Source organism: Pagrus major, chromosome 2 (genome assembly GCF_040436345.1).
Source record: "Pagrus major chromosome 2, Pma_NU_1.0".
Classification (NCBI taxonomy): domain Eukaryota; kingdom Metazoa; phylum Chordata; class Actinopteri; order Spariformes; family Sparidae; genus Pagrus; species Pagrus major.
In genome coordinates this window covers 18,361,495-18,380,785 of record NC_133216.1, presented here as the reverse complement: position 1 = coordinate 18,380,785, position 19,291 = coordinate 18,361,495, and the positions used below count along the sequence as shown (strand labels likewise).

General features: G+C 39.7%; 1 protein-coding gene across 1 annotated transcript; it reads right to left on the bottom strand.

Annotated features, from left to right (window-relative positions):
• Nucleotides 1-3,420: 3,420 nt before the first annotated feature.
• On the bottom strand, nucleotides 3,421-6,476 carry LOC141010581 (uncharacterized). The gene is made up of 2 exons (XM_073483620.1): nucleotides 6,356-6,476; nucleotides 3,421-5,720 (listed from the first exon to the last, which is right to left on the bottom strand). The coding sequence occupies exons 1-2, from the start codon at nucleotides 6,386-6,388 to the stop codon at nucleotides 4,506-4,508; spliced, it is 1,248 nt and encodes a 415-aa protein (XP_073339721.1). The 5' UTR covers nucleotides 6,389-6,476; the 3' UTR covers nucleotides 3,421-4,505.
• Between the last annotated feature and the right edge of the window lie 12,815 nt (nucleotides 6,477-19,291).

Genomic DNA, 19,291 nt, shown 5'->3' with positions numbered 1-19,291 from the left:
TTCTGAGGCAGTATAACATATAATAGGGTATGGGTGGATAGATATGGGGAAACCTGCTCAATACTTCGGTATTTATTGGAATCTCACTGCTAGATTTTCAGTTTCACTTAGGCTTGGCATGCACAGTATGCATGCTGTTATATATGTGCTTCACTTTTTGTTACATTACTTCCCTGTACAAAGTTTGTGCAAGCTATTGCACAAGTGCATTGTACCTATTAGGACTGGTGTACCGTTGGAATCAGCTAAAGTACATCAAAGACTCTTGTGGTATTTTAAGTTATAAAGTAATTGACCACCAAAATATGACAGAGAATATGGTTGCTGTTAAAGAACTAAACTAAACTAAACTAAAACTGTGGTCACAACTTTTATTTCCTTTTAACAGAGGAACTGCCAAATGTGTAAGAACCTAGCACAAAGCACCTTTGTTTAAAATCACATTACACTCCCTTAATATTGTGGAAAATCCCTCAGAATATTGTGTAAATTTGCTCATTTTTAGCTTTTCAGTTCATGCAAGTGTCAAATATCCACCATCACACAGGCCTGTGGTTGGGCCACCATATGTCCTCACCACACCAGAGTTTGTGTGGAGGTGGATTGAGACCAGTGACAATGTTGGAACCAGCCCAGATGAACCAGAACCAAAAATACAACCGTTTATTTGAGCTGAATCAAACAGCTGAAGTGTAAAACCAGATTTCCACAATGTGTGTGATGTTTCAGATTAAGAAAGAGTTATAGAGGTTACAAGGAAGCATCCACTCTGCAGTGTTGAAAATAAAGATTCCTAATGCCAATTTCTTCATCAGTCAGCCCCCACATGTTCCTTGGAAATCTGATTCCTGTGAGTCATATTTATCTCAACAACGGTGTACTATCAAGATCTGGCAAAGTTACTTTAAAATGTCTGATGCAAATCATATTGTGGCTCATTAGTCATTGTTTTATAGTGCCATAAACTGTGAGTATAATTCATATTAACAAGTGGCCATTGTTTGTGTCTGATACTGTGAGCTATCACTATAAAAAAATGTTTTTTCCAGATTGAAGCCTTGCAACACAGAATCCAGGACTTTTACTCTGTGACAGTTGGGGGTGTGGCTGTAGCCTCAGGTTGCTCAACACAAGATCGCACCAGAGTAAAAAGGGGAAATTGCAACAGGGTATTTTCTTGAACTTCTGCTTAACTTTTGAATGTGCCTTACACAATCCCATTTCCATAAAAGTGTCTAACATCTGGGCTCTGAACAAAGGCTGTGCAGCCCAGGAAGCAGAGGTGATCCATCAAACGGCATCTGCAAATTCCCAGTGAACAGAACATTGTGTGTATGTTAATGACAAAAATGGACTAATACAGAAATTTGATATGAAAGAAATTAAAGTTTCTTTCTAAAATATTAAAAATTAAATGTCGCCAGTGTTTTGGCACTGATTACAGCTGTGGGTCTTTGTTAATAGATCAGATTTATAAATCTAAATTTGAGGATTTCCCGCTGTCTTTCCCTTTGTTTTACTCAAGATCAGCGGGATTAGTTGGATTAGAAGCATCTTTTTAATGACTTCGATCAAGTCATCCCGGGTGCGTTGCCAGGTGGGCTATTTTAAACTCTGAACCACTTGTGAATTCCCGGTGGGGATGTTGTTTTTATGTCATCACAGATCACGACATTGCATGGTATACTTTCTTGGATGTAAGGTTGCTGTTAAACAGGTTTGTGGATCAGTGAGGACATTCAATGAGGTTCTGGTAGAAAAAGCAGAATTCTTCCGTCCTGCTATCAGAGTAACAAATTCTGCTTTTGGCTTCCTCCCTGACCGAAATCCATCTTGCGCAATGACCAAGTTTGACCGGAAAAAGACCAAGAGGTCTCATGGATTCCACAATGGTTTAGATTTCTCAATTGTTGGATCTGATTTCCACTATGTACCGTGGGATCTTATTTAAACATCCGTGTTTCTTTTAAAATGCCTGTACAGTGTTTATTTGTGTATTTGTAACCTTATTTGTCAAGATCCAAAGGTAATTTGGAGTATCGCTGCAAAGGGGAATGACTGTTTGTGTCCTGGGATTGAAAAGCTGAGTGATCGTGTGTATACGTGCCACCTTCCGTGAGATGATCTTAATGCTTTGGTCTGTACTGTATACACAACAAAGACACTGTATGACACAAAACACAGGAGGAGAGAGAAACAGAAGGACAGTGGCTCAGAGTTCGACAAACAACAGGCTATGCTGTTTATGTGTATGTAACCCGTAATAGACCAAATCACTGGTATTTTTATTTTTATCATTATTTTTCGCAGTAACACCTTTTTATGATTCCTTTTTATTGTGTTACCTTCTCATCATGTATGTTTTACATATATGTTTTTCCTCTCTTGTATGTTTTGATTGTTTTGTATAGGATTTTGTCATGTATGGTGTTTACTTATTTACTTACTATATAACTTAGCTTGACTTTGGTAGAAAACCAGCAGTTGATCTGCATTGTAAAGAAATGTGAAATTGGCAAACTTGTTTATTTTTGTTGTCATTTTCCGCCGTTACTGTAACATTTAAAGATTTATAGTAAAACAAGGTGGTTCACCTGTTGGATTTGATGTTTCTGTTGTGCTTATTTTATGCACTTTGTTGCTTTGCTAATGTATTTGATATCTTCCCAAGAGCGAAATCTCACACTAACTCCTAGTTTGGGGTAAACTCAAGCCATCCTTTTCTTTTGTCTCTGGCCCAGGTACAGGTAAATTCAGTCTCTAATCTAACGTTAGTGAAAGTCTCGTTATTAACGAGATATGAAAGCATCAAACTTGCATGCATTTTAGATGATCGGGATGTATGCACTTGAAATAACTTGAAAAAAGAAAATGATATTGTATGTAAGCTTGTGCATGAAACAGGGGTTTTCTACCTGGAAGTCATTGTAAACAATAAACATTGTGATTCAGCACAATTTGCAAAAATGTTCTGAACTCTCTCCCGCTGACATACAATATGTTGTCCTAAATTTGTGTTTGATGATTTTATACTTACTAAAATAATTGATCTTCAGCCAATAATTGACAAGTGGCTGACACAGATTCCTCGAGAGATTGAAAATGATTCCCTTTCTTGAAACCAGTTACTGTTTACAACATAGAGCCAGTATTGTTGACAATATCAACACATCAATTATATCATGTGTTAGTGTTAATAACATCCCACATTCAAGGTAAAGTATACCTCTTACTATATCCTTTTTCTTAACCTTAATTTTACCTAAAATCTCTTAAAGGCACTGTGGGTGAGGGTGTTACTAAATTGTATATTCTGTAAGTTATGTAAGTGACCTATATCTTTCTATATCTTTTATTCAGAGGGCATCTTGTGTGAGCATCTACTTGTCACTGAATAACAAATGAGTCAAAAAGAAGAAGTGAGTACATTCATTTCTTTATTCAGAAATGTATTTTGTCCCTTTCAGGCAATTAAAAATATAGGATTCTCTTTTTTTACTGCACTTTCTCACATTGGTATTTCACAGAACTTGAAATATTTCACCATAAATAACGTACAAAATACATTTTTTTTCTTTAAACACAAATAAATATCATAATAAATATATTAGTTTAAGTTAAACAAACACAAGGCAACCGATAACCGAAAGGAATACTGCGGTGTTAAAGTCCCTGAACCAGGTTGTCAAACAAATGGGGGACAATGAAAGATGGGGTGCAATTCTACAAAATGGCAAAGATAACAGAATGTTTTACAGAAGCAAATCTTACATTATGTGTCAGACATTCACTTTTTCTATCAGCACACTTTGATCTTTCAGCATTCTGCAACTCACACATGCTTTTGCACCCCAGGTCTCAGAAAAATGACACATTCACCCACACACGCATATGTACAGACTCAAACACACAAACACACACACGCACACACACACACACACAAAGCAGAGTGAAGTATGAAGCTTTGGTTGAATGCTACTGGGAGAGTTGACAGTTTCTCCCATTTGAATTAGCTGTAAAGTGCATATCACAGATAAAATGGCATCAATGACACATGTCAGGTCTCACTGATTAAGGCTACTGAATCAAACATACTGTTCATGGCACCAGAGTACATAGCCTATGAGGCAAGGAGAATCATTAAGGCACAGCATTTAATGATTATCACTAAAGATAAGCCGTTTTGATCACTACAGATTTACGGTAAGAACAAACCAGGCTATTTACTGGTACTGTCAAAACCTGCAGAAGAGTTAATTTTTATGGAAGACCACATACAAAGGTCTAATAGGCTACACAATATTTAAAGTATAAAAATAGAGGGTATTAAAATCATCTCAGCATGTGTAGTTTATCCAAGACGAGTTCCATTTTTTACAAACATAAATTAAGAACTTTAAGTGTTATTGTGTCAAAGGTTGACTTGTCCTGATCAGTTCTGGTTCTGGAGAAAGTTCAGATAAACAGACACAGGGTGTCAGTTCTTTTCTGTTCTTTCCCGCCGTTTAGTCGGACAGGGACAGGCGTTCAAACACGGTGAGCCTCTTGGTGGCTGACCCATCGAACGTTGGAGACTCGGTTCCACTGGAGCCGCCGCTGCTGCTGCTGTAGCTGTCCTCCAGGGAGTCCTCGGAGGAGAAGCGCTGGAGTCCAGCAGGCTTCATGAATCCCCCAGGACCAGGAAACAGCTTGCCGTCCTGGTGGTGCCCATCCTCCACGTTGGCAAAGGCTCTGCTGTTGTTGCTGTTAAAGTTATTTCCATGGCCACACACACAGCGTGAGGCCTTTGGCTCCAGGATGAGAGGAATGTTGTGGATGTCTCCGGTACTGGCACGGGTCTGATGGTTGCCAAACTGGAATGCGGCTGCCTCCCGCGGCAGGGAGTCAAACACTGGGGAGAGGAGATCAGCAGGTGGTGGAGAAACAGAGGGAGCTCGGCTGAACCCCATGTTAGGATCATTGAATGATGAAGGGAATGATGGAGGAGGTGAGCTGCGGGAGGAGCCCAGGAACCCAGCGAAGCTGACACTCTGGCGGAGCTGGTGGCGAGCTGCTGTGGGAGGTTGCTGTTGATTCTGGAATTTACCAGATGGTAACGGACCACCGCTGGCTTTATCCTCATGGATGAAGTGGCAGCGAGAGCCGTAAGGGCAGTAGCCGAAGTTGTAGAAGGTTCTGCAGGGCTCCGTCTTGTACTTGGGGTGGCGGTACAGTCCCCTCAGCTCTGCCTCGCCATGGGCAAACTGGCATTTACTGCCATACTTACAGCTGCCGGTCTCTTGGAAGCCACGACACAGCTCAGTCTTGTAACGATTAGGGGACACCATCGGTTGGACCTGGGGTGGGAGGTTAGATGAGGGAGGGAAGCCAGGCGGTGGAGCCACAGTGGTGGCAGGGCCTGAGGTGAAAGCCTCCAGGTTCTTCAGCTGTGCGAAGGAGCTGAGCAGGCTGCTGCTGGACTCGGTCAGACTCATGGAGCGGTCGGGCCTGAAGGGCAGCTGTTTGGGTTTGGAGACAGGGCCCTGGCCCCAGATATTGGATGGCCAAAAAGGGCTGCCATTGTCGTCAACATGCTCGGTGCTCATGCTGTGGCCTGAGGAGGCAGGAGGGGAGGGGGGAGAGAAGAAGGAAGTTGACCGGTTGAGGCGACTCTGCCCTGGGACTTTGAGTTGAGACTGTTGCGAGAGCAAGACTTCATCCAGGGCCAGGTTCATGAAGTTCTGTGACAGATGATTGACATAGTTAACATACAGACACTCATACCACTCATATACTGTGTGAATATTCATCATCGCATTCCCCTTTATGCCTACTTTCCACAACAAATCTATTTCAATTTTAACTCTTTTATTCAGCTACAGAAAACTTATTCAAGAGCTAGTTCATATTTAAAGAAAGAAATTACAAAAAAATACCAAAGGCACTTATTAATAAGGCAATTATAAAAAGTAAAATCAAGTCACCAAAGAAACGGTGCAGTACTAGAAGTTACATAACCATTATCCTTATCTGCCATTTCTATGAAATCACAAAATACAGATTACATATAGATAATTGCATTTTTTGACTCGTATCCTGTCCCTCGTGAATATTCTGCGAGTGGAGGATTGGAATTCAAGAAACAAACAACCGAGCGCCGACTGTCTCCCTTATCTCATTATCTCTTTAGAATGGAGAACTCCTCTGTGACTACGCTCAGTTCAAAAGGAAGCCACTGTCAGATCAGTGAGTCCCAGAGGAATAAAATGAGCAGGAAAAAACAAACACAGCCACAGACCCAACCCTCTCCAACTTTATGAAGGCTTTTTTTTCCAAAACAAAATGAAAAAAAAAAATCCACAAAACTTTGACTCACCTTTGTGAGGATGTCGTCAAGCATTTCGGACATGCTGTACCAATTTGGCCAAGAGAGAAGAAGAAGATTCAAGCTCTGATCCACGGGTTGGCTGTTTGATACCTGTGTCCAGACTTAAGTTAACTGTCTCTGCAGTCTTCAGCCTTTTTATAGCCGCCTCTGAAAACCCCTCCCAGGACTTGGCTGGGGAGGAGTTTCCACTCGCTATGTTCCCGGATGACCCCTCCCTCCCTCCACCTCAGGTTTCAGTGAGCTCAGAGGAGGGCTGGTAGTTAAACAACAACAAGAGAAAAAAAAGAAAAAAAGGAAAAAGAAAGAAAACTGTGTATTTTTAGCCAGCTGTGTGAAATGCTTCAGTTTCGTGGGCATGTGAAAGCAAAGTGGCTTATTTACACAGCACTCATGCACTCTCTTCATAGTAGTGTACACTTGTTTTTCTTGTGTTTTTTTCGTTCATTCCTGTGAATACTGAATACTGAGACGTTTTCTGCAGGAAATGATCCCAGCTCTGTGAAATATTTCAGGATCTGAGGCGAAGACGTGTTGACTGATGCTTTTCATCCCACACGAACAAGTACAACACGGCTTTTCTGTAGCAACCACACACACAGGAACATAATCATATATTTACAGTACATACATTCCTATGAGTAATGGGTTTTCAGGAAGTATTCAATCATCTTGCCTCAGATCACACCCTGTCACGTGATCTGAGTGTTTTTACCTACAGACAGATGTATGCATTTACCAGAATACATACATCTACATTTCCCCATTTTTCCCTTGGTTTCTGTTGTACAACAAAGGTCTAATATTCCACCAGAGCGCCGAAAGAGTCGAGCAGTTACCCGAACACAGCCAATAGAAGTATTGATCAGTACAAGGCAGAAACCTTTGGGCTGAAAACAAGATAGAAGTGAGTAAAAATAAACACCAGGGCCGAGTAATCTAAATAAACCTGAACACTGGACTCTGATACCTCTGTGCTCAACACTTCTGTTCTTTTAGCTTCGCTCTTGTGACTATAATTTTATCATTTATATGAATCATTATCACCAAGCACATTTATTAAAGATGCTTTCATGGGAGATTCACATCCTTGTCCTACTTTTAACTGCATGGCCCACAATGGAAATGTCAAATAAAAATAAACTTCACAAACCAATCTGAACATGTTATTAGCAGCAGATTAATGTTAGTGGCTGATGTGGCTGATGAAGTTTTTAAAAAAAAAAAATGTTTTAATGCTGGTTTCTATGGTGAGGGTTGCAGTTATGTTTTTTGTTTTCCTTTCCCCCCACACTAGAATGTATTACAGTAACATGGTGTGTGTGTGTGTGTGTGTGTTATGTGAGCGTATAACTGCAGACACAATCACTAAGAGTTATTTCCGAGAGTCCCACATTACAAGGGCTGTTTTCACACAGTGTCATCTGACTTTCAAGGCTGTAAAAAAACATGTCACACACTCTTTTCTTGTCCCCTTTAAAACACACTTTAAATCAGTTATGCAGCTCGTAATACTGTAGCTTTATTATCTGATGGTTAATTAATGACATCACAAGCACGACGGACACAGAATGATAAGATGTTAAATGCGATTTAGCATCGAGATATGTGGGAAATGGCGCGCAGATGAAGTCACGTGACCCAATGAAACTCCAATAAGTGACCACTGAATCCAAATCTACAGAGCTTTCATTTTGTTTTCTACAAGGCTGTTGTGCTGATATCAGCTAATCAGGAGACTTCACAATTCTCTGCTGCTGCATGAATCACCCACTCCCATGAGTCATATTCAATCCTGGCAATGACGGTGCACATGTTCTATTAAGTGTTGCGCAAGTCCAGAAAAATCAGGGCAATATTGATTGCTTAGTGGCAACGCGTGAGATTGGTAAACAGAAGGGTGCCAGCAGACTGCTGTCTGCTCAACCTGAGGCCAAAACGCCAAGTATACAAAGCTTCTCCAACTGTTCAAGACGGCACACAGAAGTACTGAGGAGTGAGCTCATTTATAGTTAATTTCAAGTTAAACAAAATGTTATTTGTCTTATTAAAATGTATTAAGTACGTACTTTATTAGTAAGGGCACTGATGTATAAGATCTTATTTGACATCTATTTCTATGAAGTTAATGACTTAGTTAAGGTTAACGTTCCTAAATGTCCAAAGTAGAAGTAGAGGTCATCTGTTTAAATCTTTTTGTATTTCAAAAGATTTCAAAACATCTCTACTGGATTAAATGAATAAAAGTCTAACAAGTCATTTTTACACACATGAAGCAGTAGGATTTTAAAATCAAGCACAATGAATATTTCAAACGTGAACTGAACTTCCCACTTCTGCTTCAAGAAACGTTAAACCATAGTTTCACTTCAGCTTACCGCCACGACACGTCCCAGTTCTCACTGTACTTTCTTAAGTGTATCCCCACAGCATAACTCTCTGTACACGTGAACCCATGTCATCAGTTACATCAGAGTTTTCTCTATATTAGTGATCTCGGTGTTGAAAAAAGTATTATTCTCTTTTTTTATTATTTGATTTGTTTGAGTTTTTTGAATTTCTGGGATAAATCAATACATCAATTTTATTTTAAAGTGCAGAATCGCCCTGCAGAAAACTTTACAATAGGCTAAAACATACAGCAGCAGACAAATTATATGGCAAAAATTAAAATGAAACAATTACATTAAAGGTGCACTATGTAGTTTTGGGGAGGACGATTTAATCAGAAGAGAAGGATCTTCACTAGCCTACACAAACTAAATAGACAAACTCTTAAAGGACAACAAAATTTCATACTGTTCTACTTTGTTTATATGTGGCGGACCCTGCCACCTTTTCAGCTTCAAACAGTGTCCTGGGGACCTTATTTTCCTCTGAGCACAGCTTTTTCATTCAGTGATAGAAAAAACAAATATTTCTGAGTTTGTATAATTACCTCATTAGTATCATAAATATTAAAATTCTGAGTTTGAATTTCTTCTCCAAAACTCCACAGTGCCCCTTTAAAAACATCAACGTCAAAGAAGAGGTTTGAACATAATAAATAAAAACATTAAAACATCCACATGTTCAAAAAGGTGAAAAGATTTCTGAAACTGAACGTGCTTGTTTGACGTGTAATCGAAGGGGATACAATTCTGCATTCATTCTTTAAATTAAGGGGACGGGGATGCTTGATTGTGAAAATAAAAAGCCTCCAGTGTGAATTAAATCTAACCCACAGGCCTCTTATGCAGATGGACAGACCGACAGGCTGACCGAAGCCGAGCAGACCTCTCATGTTCAGCTATTAATAACTGCAGCTATAAATAACTTACCTAATTATAAACCTGACAGCATTAGATGGGAAAATCTACAGGGTGTGGAATAATTCCCCCCCCCGCTCCCCGTCTTTCTTATTTAACCTCTCCCCTCGCCAGACTTCCCGAATGCAATGCCAGTAAATAGGCTTAGAGGTAAGGAGGGCAGAAAATGGGTGCAGTGACATGTGTGTTGGTAGTGTGTTTTTGTCTGTGTTGTGGTTACCTTGCTCTACTTGTTTCTGTTCTGCTCTTGCCTCAGTTGCATGGAAAGTCACTCTAACAGGGAGGGGCAGACACACATACATGCTCACACAACGCAAGCTTAACAGAGCATTCCTGCTGACGCTGCCTTCCAGGTTGTTGTTGTTTTTCTTTTTTTTTCTTTGGTGACTAAGCGAGTGAGTGCTCAATGCCAAGTTTTCCACTGGGGTTTTCAGGCATACCAGCGTACATGTAGTTTCTAACATGTCAGGGCATGGTTTAATACAGTGCTGCATCAGTGATGTTTTAAAAGCGAGTGGAAGGATGGTAGGACTGTGGGAAAATCTGTAATATGAGAAATGGAGGGGATAGGTTGCAAGAATAAAGCAAGGAGAAAAAAAAATCACAGAATAATCTGGTGTTGACCTTTGACCTTTTGGATATAAAATGTCACCATTTAATCCTAATTACACATTTGTGTAAGATTGTCATAATTACTATACAAATTGTTGAGTTCTGGCTAAAGATGTGTTTCGTGTGGTCACAGTGACCTTGACCTTAGACGTTTGCCCGCCAAATCCTAATCAGTTCATCCTTGAGTCCAAGTGGGTATATGTGCCAAATCTGAAGAGATTCCCTCAACACTTTCTTGAGATATCATGCCCACAAGAACATATGTACATATAGACAACACGAACATATGTTGCCACGGCTATCGCTGGCACAAAGGCATAAAAATGTCAGGTGATGTAGTATGAAGAACAAAAAGCCCACATTTGGGTGGGATCGGGGCGGATGGATGGGTCAAGCAAACACCGGACTTTCACCCAGGAGACTGATGTTTATGTCCTGTGTGAAACTGAAAGTTAACATTGACATGTACGAACTTATTTATGTATTTAACTTGTTGTCATCACGGACATAACACCATATCATCAAGAAACTGGGTTGACCTAGTACAGGGAGACCAAGTTCTCTCACATCACGTTCATCAGACAATAATGTTGTTATTCCAAAGCAAAAAAACACATTGACTCATTTGTTCTGCTTTGCTGTCTGTCAATATGAATGATCTAATTGAAAAAAACATAAAAATATACAAAAAAAAAAAAAAAGTTGTAAAAGCTGAATGAAAGCTATAAATGGTATACATTAACATGCACAGTATTTACTATAACTGTAAAACAGAAGAAGAAGTTAGCACAGGTCATAATAAAACATACCCCACATCCCTATAGTGTGCTTGCGTGGCGTCTTGTGTGCTGTGACTGTGTAGTGTCACTAAGCTGTATAGATGGATCATTAACTAAAATAGGCCTGTGTTTACCCTTATCAACCATGTAGCGTCTGCTTTACATATAACTCAGTCAGGAGAAAGTCAATACAATTTCTCCTCCGTTACTTTTACACAACTTCGGCCTCTTAATTGTTGAATTTAACTATCGTCAAATTGCCTAAACAGTAGATAAAACAAAAATATCCAAGTAAACGTATTTTTTGACAATAACTGAATTCTAATGTTGTTAGGCAGGCTCAACTGTGCGTTGGTGCTACGGTTTAATACAAATGAATAGTTTCACTTCCCACAACTGAACTTTTTGCTTTTATAATGACACTGAAACGATATCATATGATCAATCTTCATCCTTCAAGGATTCTCTTTCTAAAGAGACACTTGCTATTCCACCCTAAGAGGAGGGAAACTGAGGGGAATTTTAAGGAGTCTGACTCATCCTGGATGGCTACAAACTGCCAAGTCACCATCGGCTCATGATGACTGTTCGACATACAAGACGCCGAGGTTTCCTTTATGCTGAAACAAAATTGATGCTTATGACGATGACGATTGAAATGAATTTGCGTGTTCTTTTTATTTTATTTGTGGCGGCTTCAGAACACACAACATCCACTCTTTTCTCTTTAGTTTCTTTTTTAATGCCATTTATCCCTCTAACTCTGGCCCAGTTTCACTTTAAGCCCCTGACAGATACAGTTTGACCAGCCTGTGCCTCTAATAAGTGATACTTTGCAAATATTTAACCCTCCACAACATCGCTATGGTGACACGCCAAACAGTGCACACACAAGCGGGCACAGGTTCAACTGTTACTTAGCGACAGCCGCTGAGCAGGTTTGCAGAGCTAACATGGCTGCCACAGAAATGTGATGAGGCCGGAGCTGCTCGTGTGTCTGAATTTATCAGGTGATTCATCAGGATAGAGAGATGGATGGAAGGATGACTGGGGATAAAAAAGGAGGGATGGGAGCATGAGGTGGAGAGAAAGTGAGTCAGTGGTTCAAGTTGGTCGGTGTTGACTTTATGGCTGGGGAAAGTACCTGCCTCTCCAGACTTATGTATATTTGGAGAGGCTGGTACACAGTGTCACCATCTTTATCTTATATATGTCATGTAGCTGATAAGGTCGTTTCTGTGTAGGTTAATTTGATAATAGGGACTGTGGACTTTGGCAAATCATGCGCTGCGAACGTGCAAACACATACGTTACTATGAGGCTCATATGACTTCACTAGCCCTTACTGAAAGGAACAAACAACTCTGAGAGGAGAGAGAATTTCTCAAAATCACAGTGTAAACAGAGTTGCTGTTTCAAGCAGCAGAGGTGTTGCAGTGAAACTGAATCTTGTATCACTTAACAATATTATATTTTAAGTGTATGTTGGATCGACACTTAAAAAAAAGTGTTAGCCTCCCTAAATTTCCAAATTGTTTTGGTGATACTCTTGAGCAACTTGACTGTATTAAAAATAAGACATTGCCTCAATGATCAAAATATATATACTGTATATATTGTAAATGAGCTAGAGTTAGAATAGTTATAGTAAAAGATAGTAGTAGTAAAATAGTAAAAGATGTGTGTTTTTTGACCTGGCTTTTGTCTTGTGCAAGAAAGAGATTATTCTGCACCTTTCCAAAAGCTCTGTAGATGTATTATTTATTTATTTTAAATGTGTCTACACTATATAAAAATGTTATTAATATCACCTTTAATGCTGTTTTGTTTTTTATGAGGTAAAAATGCCCTTTAATATGCATAGGATCCCTAATTATTAATTATTTCTCATACACTGAGTAAAGCAGGCGGAGTGGCTCTTTGTGCAGGAAGTCAGTCAGTAAGGGGAACTTGTGATCTTAGTACCATTTTCCATCTTAACAGAAACAAAACAATAACATGTATTGTGTGTATTTTGGACTTTTACTGTTATCTCTCATTTCTTACGTTATTATTAGTTTTATTTTTAGTTTCCTTATTTAAACTGTTTTAACATTTAACTTTTATATGTAACTCTTGCTCTTGCTCATCACTTGATGTTGCATTTGATGTATGATTGAGTGATTGATTTTTAAAAAACACCCTACAACAGTATAAATCAACATATTTTGTGAAAACAACCATGCATAGATAGTAGGCCTGCTCGCACATCCACTAATAAATAAATGGTAGTTACTTTATAGAACAAACCAGTAAAACTTTAGAGTTACCCTCTTTTCACTGCGGTACGTATGTTATAGCAGGGTGTTGGACACTTTGAGAAATCCCCACTTGTTGTAACAGCTGCCTGTCTCTCTGTTTACATCAGTCCATACACACTGAGTAAATTACGAGTGCCATTGCCAGTAATCTGGCAGGTCAGGATACATGATGACTGTTGAGAATTTTTTTGTGTATGTGTCAGCGTATAGGAGCAACAGGGAAACACGAAACAGTCATTTGGCAATCGTCGCCTGGTGTTTTTTTTTCTCAAGAGGTGTACCGACCCCTATTTCCACAGACCAGTTATCTAACCAACCTGTTTCCTGGTCTCTTCTGCTGTGCGCTTTTATTACAATGCTTTTTCTGTTATGTTCTACCCTTATTTTGTTTATCATCAATAACTGTGAGGTGAAGAAGGTTATTTAAAGCAGCAATGGCATGATTAATTGAGTAAATCGATGACACTATAGATAAGAAAGATAATGGATTCTAATTTAGTTTTCTTCCCTCAGGTTGTGTATGTTTCCTCCTATATTCCTGTCACTCATTCTGTTTCTGTTCCTTGACCTCATTTTTCATGATTTCACTGAGAAAAGCCAGAGGTGTGATTACAGGAATGATTACTGCGGGCAGAGGTGTCAGTGCCAGCTTCATTTCACTCTAGCTGATGTGGATATTAGTAGCATATGATAAACTGTATTCATTTTCTTTTTACTGCTCATTTTGAAAACTAAGTTTCAAAAGTAGAGTTCATTAAGTTCATTTATAAAACTAGTCTGAGATTATCGTCCAGAAGGAGAACAAAGGCACCAGGAATTAACACAATAACAGAGTGAGAGAATAAAAAGCACATTATTAAACCATGAACTTCTATATGAATTAAATATTACAGAGTTATTGGGTTTTTTTAAACCTTAAAAAGATGACATTGAATTGACGGGCATGAGATCTAATTGAGGCACTGAGGTCACCTTCAGTTTTTAGCATAGTCTTCTGAGGACGTCTCTTGTGAGGATGTCAGATTGTGAACTGAGGGAGTAGCACAAAGGTGTAGCCTGTGGCGCGGATCAGTATGACGCTGGACTGGTTCGACTTGTTTCTGCAGGCTTTTTTCTTAAGGCGGGATGCAGCTTAACACTTAAAAGTGATCAGTATGCAAAACACCTACAGACTGACAAGAGAGATGTCCTTGGCAGGCGTAAAACATGAAAAGATGTACAGAATGTACAGATGTTATGTGAGTATGTGAAGCACTACAGGTTCCAGAAAGTGTTTATGTCTAAACACACAGATTTCATTAAGCCCAGTAATAATGAGGAAACGGCCGTCCTGCTTCCTCTGTCAGTACAGAAGTGTGGTTTTGGAGGACTTTCTGCTGTGGGCCAAACTCTGTCATAAGACAGATGTTCAAATAAAAATAGTAATAATTCAAATTCAACTTCTTATTGTGACAGCTGATACTGCAGTTTAAGATAGTAACTTAATATTCGTGCTTCCCAGCATGAAACTTTAAACGTTGTTTATCAGCCTTTCGGCCTCAGGGGAGTCAGAAGTGGTGGATTTCTTGTAACTGAGTGAAATCTGGAATGTGTGTGTGTGTGTGTACATATGTGTGTGTTTCTATTCTGAAGGGGTGTTTTCTCTGTAGAGTTATACATTTCTCATCCACATCCCAAACAAATTTCCCAGCGGGAAGTTTTTCCCCCTCGGGAACAAACAGGCACGTAACACATCAGCTTTATGCCACAACCCTTCACACTGACCCAAAGATTTGGATTTGATCCTCTGATCTGATGACAATGATATCAGCACTATAATCACTGTTTGGTCAGTCATTAAAAACTGCAGCAGAAAGTTGAAATCAGCTAATTCAGCTTTACAGGTTCAGTCATGTGGATGCAGCTGCCATTTAGCAATGAGTCCTGGAGGTCCTGGCTTTACCTGTCAAGTTGGAGAAGAAAAGGGAGGGATGGTTGATGAGAATCAACGTCTTGTGCAAGAGAAAATGATCTGGGTGTTGCAAGATGGAGCCTCTTGAGAAGTTTTGCAACAACTGTCACACAATTAAAAATGGTACGTGCCTGTCTTTGGACACCATGTACTATTTGGTGTACGAGTGCTATTACGTCAACACTCTGCTGGTAGTCCGGCTAGCTGCTCGGCTAACAGCAGCTACAGTCTAGGATAAGTAGAATACAGTTAGCAGCAGTTAGCTATTACCCAGGTGATATGCTGCTCCTATTTGTTTGGATGAATTCAAGCTGGCCAATTCTTACGTATTGCACCTTTAAAAGTCACGTAATAGTCTTAAATTTGAGGTCTTAATTGCCACAAACATTTGATCTACTTTCACGTATTAATTTTTTAAATGTAATTTTGTCAAAACGAGTCGAGCTCAGGCTTTCTGATCTTCTTAATCTCAAAACCTACCACTGTCACCTACCTGTTGGCAAAATGTAGCTGAAAGTAACTCACTCTAATAACAATATTCCACATAAAACCTACCTCTGCACCGGACCACATATATACTAAACACACCTTCATACTTATACAGTCAGTATAATTCTGAACTACACTTTGAAACTGAAGTCTGTAATGCTAAGCTACAAGGTAAACAGTAATGCTATGAGCTTTCTCGCTCCATTGGAATTACAACTTAGCTGTTTCCATCCCTCCAAGTGCAAACATGTACATAAAACATAATAATAGTAATAAAAAAGTCTGCCTTTCTCTGGGTAAATATGTTTCAAACACTGAGCTAAAACCTCAGCGTGTGTTGGCACAGCAAATGCTTTATCAGCAAGTTGCTGACCTACCCCTCTGTGTGTGCGTGCTTGTGTGTGTGTGTGTGTGTGTGTGTGTGTGTGTGTGTGTGTGTGTGTGTGTGTGTGTGCTACAGACTCTCTCCTCAGTTCAAGGTCACTGTTGTGTGTTGTCCGGAGATATCCACGTTCGCTGCTACGTTATGACTCACTTGTGTGTGGAGGTGTTTTCCCGCTGTGCAGATCTACTGTGATTCCACCACAAATAAAACGCGGCTACCGTCCAGCTTTCATCCTGCGTCCGCTGAACACCACGTTAAGCTGTGAGAACCCAGCAGATGTTTTGGGGTTTTATTTTTAGGGCTATTTAATCATGGTGTTCCTTTGCCAACGCTGGAAAGACATGGCTGACAACACCCAAAAAACTGAATCTCATCCACCAGGGGAAAAAAAAAAAGTACAAACAGAATTGTAGAGACTATCTGACACAGAGTAAGCAGAACTGACTTCATAAAGGCATAGAAGGACCAAAAGTACCGGGAAGAAGTACTATTGATTACAACTGAATGGAATATTGCTTATTGCTACAGCAGGCTGCCTGTTTTTGAGTCCAGAAACAGAAATGGATAGTGTCTGCAGTAGTTGTACACCAGGAAGAACATTAGATTCTCCTAGTTCCAGGAAATCATTGACTTACAGCCTACTGGGGGAGTTTTCAAAACCCCAACCTTTAATCTCTCTTATCACAAACTCTACAATATTGAGCAACACTGATGTTATATGTATATATACAGACTAGAACAGCACAGATTGAACACAGCTGTGACTCTAACTTTTCTTTCACCGTCTAACTCGCTCTACGCCTCATCTGTTTCCTTTCTTTGTCCTCCAGCATGTGTTTCACCTCCCGCTGAGACTCTTAATAGATTTCTGCTGAAGTTCTGCTATTTCTCAAAACTTTGGTTTTTCCCCTCTCCTCCTCCTCCATTTCCCTTCCCAGTTTTCCAGAGCACCACCGTACCGCTCTTCCTTTTCACGCGGAAACGGAGCCAGTATGAAGAGAGGCAGAAGAATGAGGGGGGAGGGATAGACGGGAAGCCGCAGTCTGAAAATTAAACAAAATGAAACAAAATGTTCTGCACTGCTGGCTGAAGCAACTGCCAGGAAATGAGGCGAAACTACCCCATAACGTTTATAAACTACCCTCAAATTAGATGATAGGTGAAATACATCCCTAAAAACAAAAAAGAAAATTGGAATTATACATCAACAGTGCCATAATTGTCACATTACAGTGGGAGGTTGGATTGTTATGAAATTGCCCCAGGAATGCTTAAATTTGATTCTGTATCAGCCATAAAAACCTCCCTGTAATAAAGATTCTTGTTGCCTGTGAGGAAGAAAAAAACACACAATACACAGAAGAAGGAAGTAGAGAGAGAAGAGGGGGACAAAAAGATTAATAATTTGAAATGTTTTCTGACAGATTCCAGTAAAACTGTAGTGTTACGGCTCACACAGACCGCAGGTGGGCCACTCCAAAACTGAGTTCTGGTAATCTGTGAGCTTATCCAGACCCTTGCACACCAAAATAAATGTTGACAATATGTTTCTGCAAACCACAGATATGCTGAAACTTTACATTTCTTTTTGTCACAACTTTATGTTCCTTATGTTCAGTTTTCACTTTTATGTTGTTACAATGCTGTGCTTACGGTCTGGTTAGGTTTAGGCACAAAATCCACTTGGTTACCGTGAGGAAAAGGTCATAAAATGGCTTACAGTACCTGGTTAGCAGCCACAAACATGGTAGGAAATTGTCCAGGCGTCTCGTCAAAAATATCCAGTTTTGTCTCCACTAACACAGCTGCAAAATGTCTTTTTTTCAAAAATATCCACTCTCTTAGTGCTAACAAATGTCCTGAACAGTGGTCTCTGGCTTGGCAGCTGTCTCGCCCAGACACACCTCCACCTCCTGACGTGAAAGTCAGCTCATGTACTTGTATAGTGAATGTGAAATGACACCTTATGTAGAAATGTTGAATTTGAACATATCTAAGGTTGGCAGAAAAGTTAAATGCCAACATTTCACTCTCGAGACTGGGCTGTACATACAATAGTTCAACTCATTATTCCCCCTCCTCCAATGTACTTGAAGGACAAATGCATCCACATACAAACTATATTGATCATTGAAAGATTGACTAACTTTCTTCTTTGTTTTTGAGTTTTCTGATAAAAATATTTAAAAAATGGAACATGTGATGAAACACTTCTCAGAAATCCAGTCTCTCCTTCCCGCCCGTGAGACAAGCTTACTCAACTTCTAGTAAAATCTCATAGAATATATGACTGTCATAAAGCAATCTTTATGTTACATCTTTTTTACTCTACACACTGTAATGCACCGACTTCCCCTTTTTTCTCCTTTTGTACATCATGCATTCTTATGCATTCATTACATTCGGTTTACCTCTATCTTCCTGTCAGTGCATATGCTTTAGCACCATGTTAATAAATGATAATTAATAAACCATCTAATGCTCTTGGTATTTCAGGGCATTTCACCAACATATATCAACCTTTTCATTTTTTCAGGGCCAAAGAAAAATATGGCCCTTGTTGTAGACTTATATGGTGAACTTTAAGACAGCACCGATTAAGATGCACAGATTGAAGACTCTGGTCCAAGGCACCTTTAAGAGCAAAGATAAGGCTTTAGGACACTGTCCCGCAGCCTCAAGTTAGATAAGGACTTTATTGAATTTCACGGTAAAGGTTCAATAAAAATAAAAAGTGAGATTAATGTTGGACCAGGAGAGTGTCAGCAGAAATCAAAGCACGATGACAGAGATTTTATTCAGTGTATGTTCTGTTCGATTCCAAGAGTATTTCAATGGGATTTTTTGTGATGTTTTTTCACTAACAGTTGTCTGAATATTTGGAGTTTAACGATCATCGCTTACGTCATTACACAGACCGCCTCTTTGATGTTATGCCACTATCTTCTCTTATCCCCCAGGCCTGCTTGACAGCATGCCAGACCCAGCTGATAACGCCTCCATGTCTCTCACCCTTATTTGCAGGTATCGGCCCTACCTTTCTAAGTATTCTGTCCTACACTCTCTGTGTAACTCTGTCTCCTTCCCTCCTGACTGTTTCTTT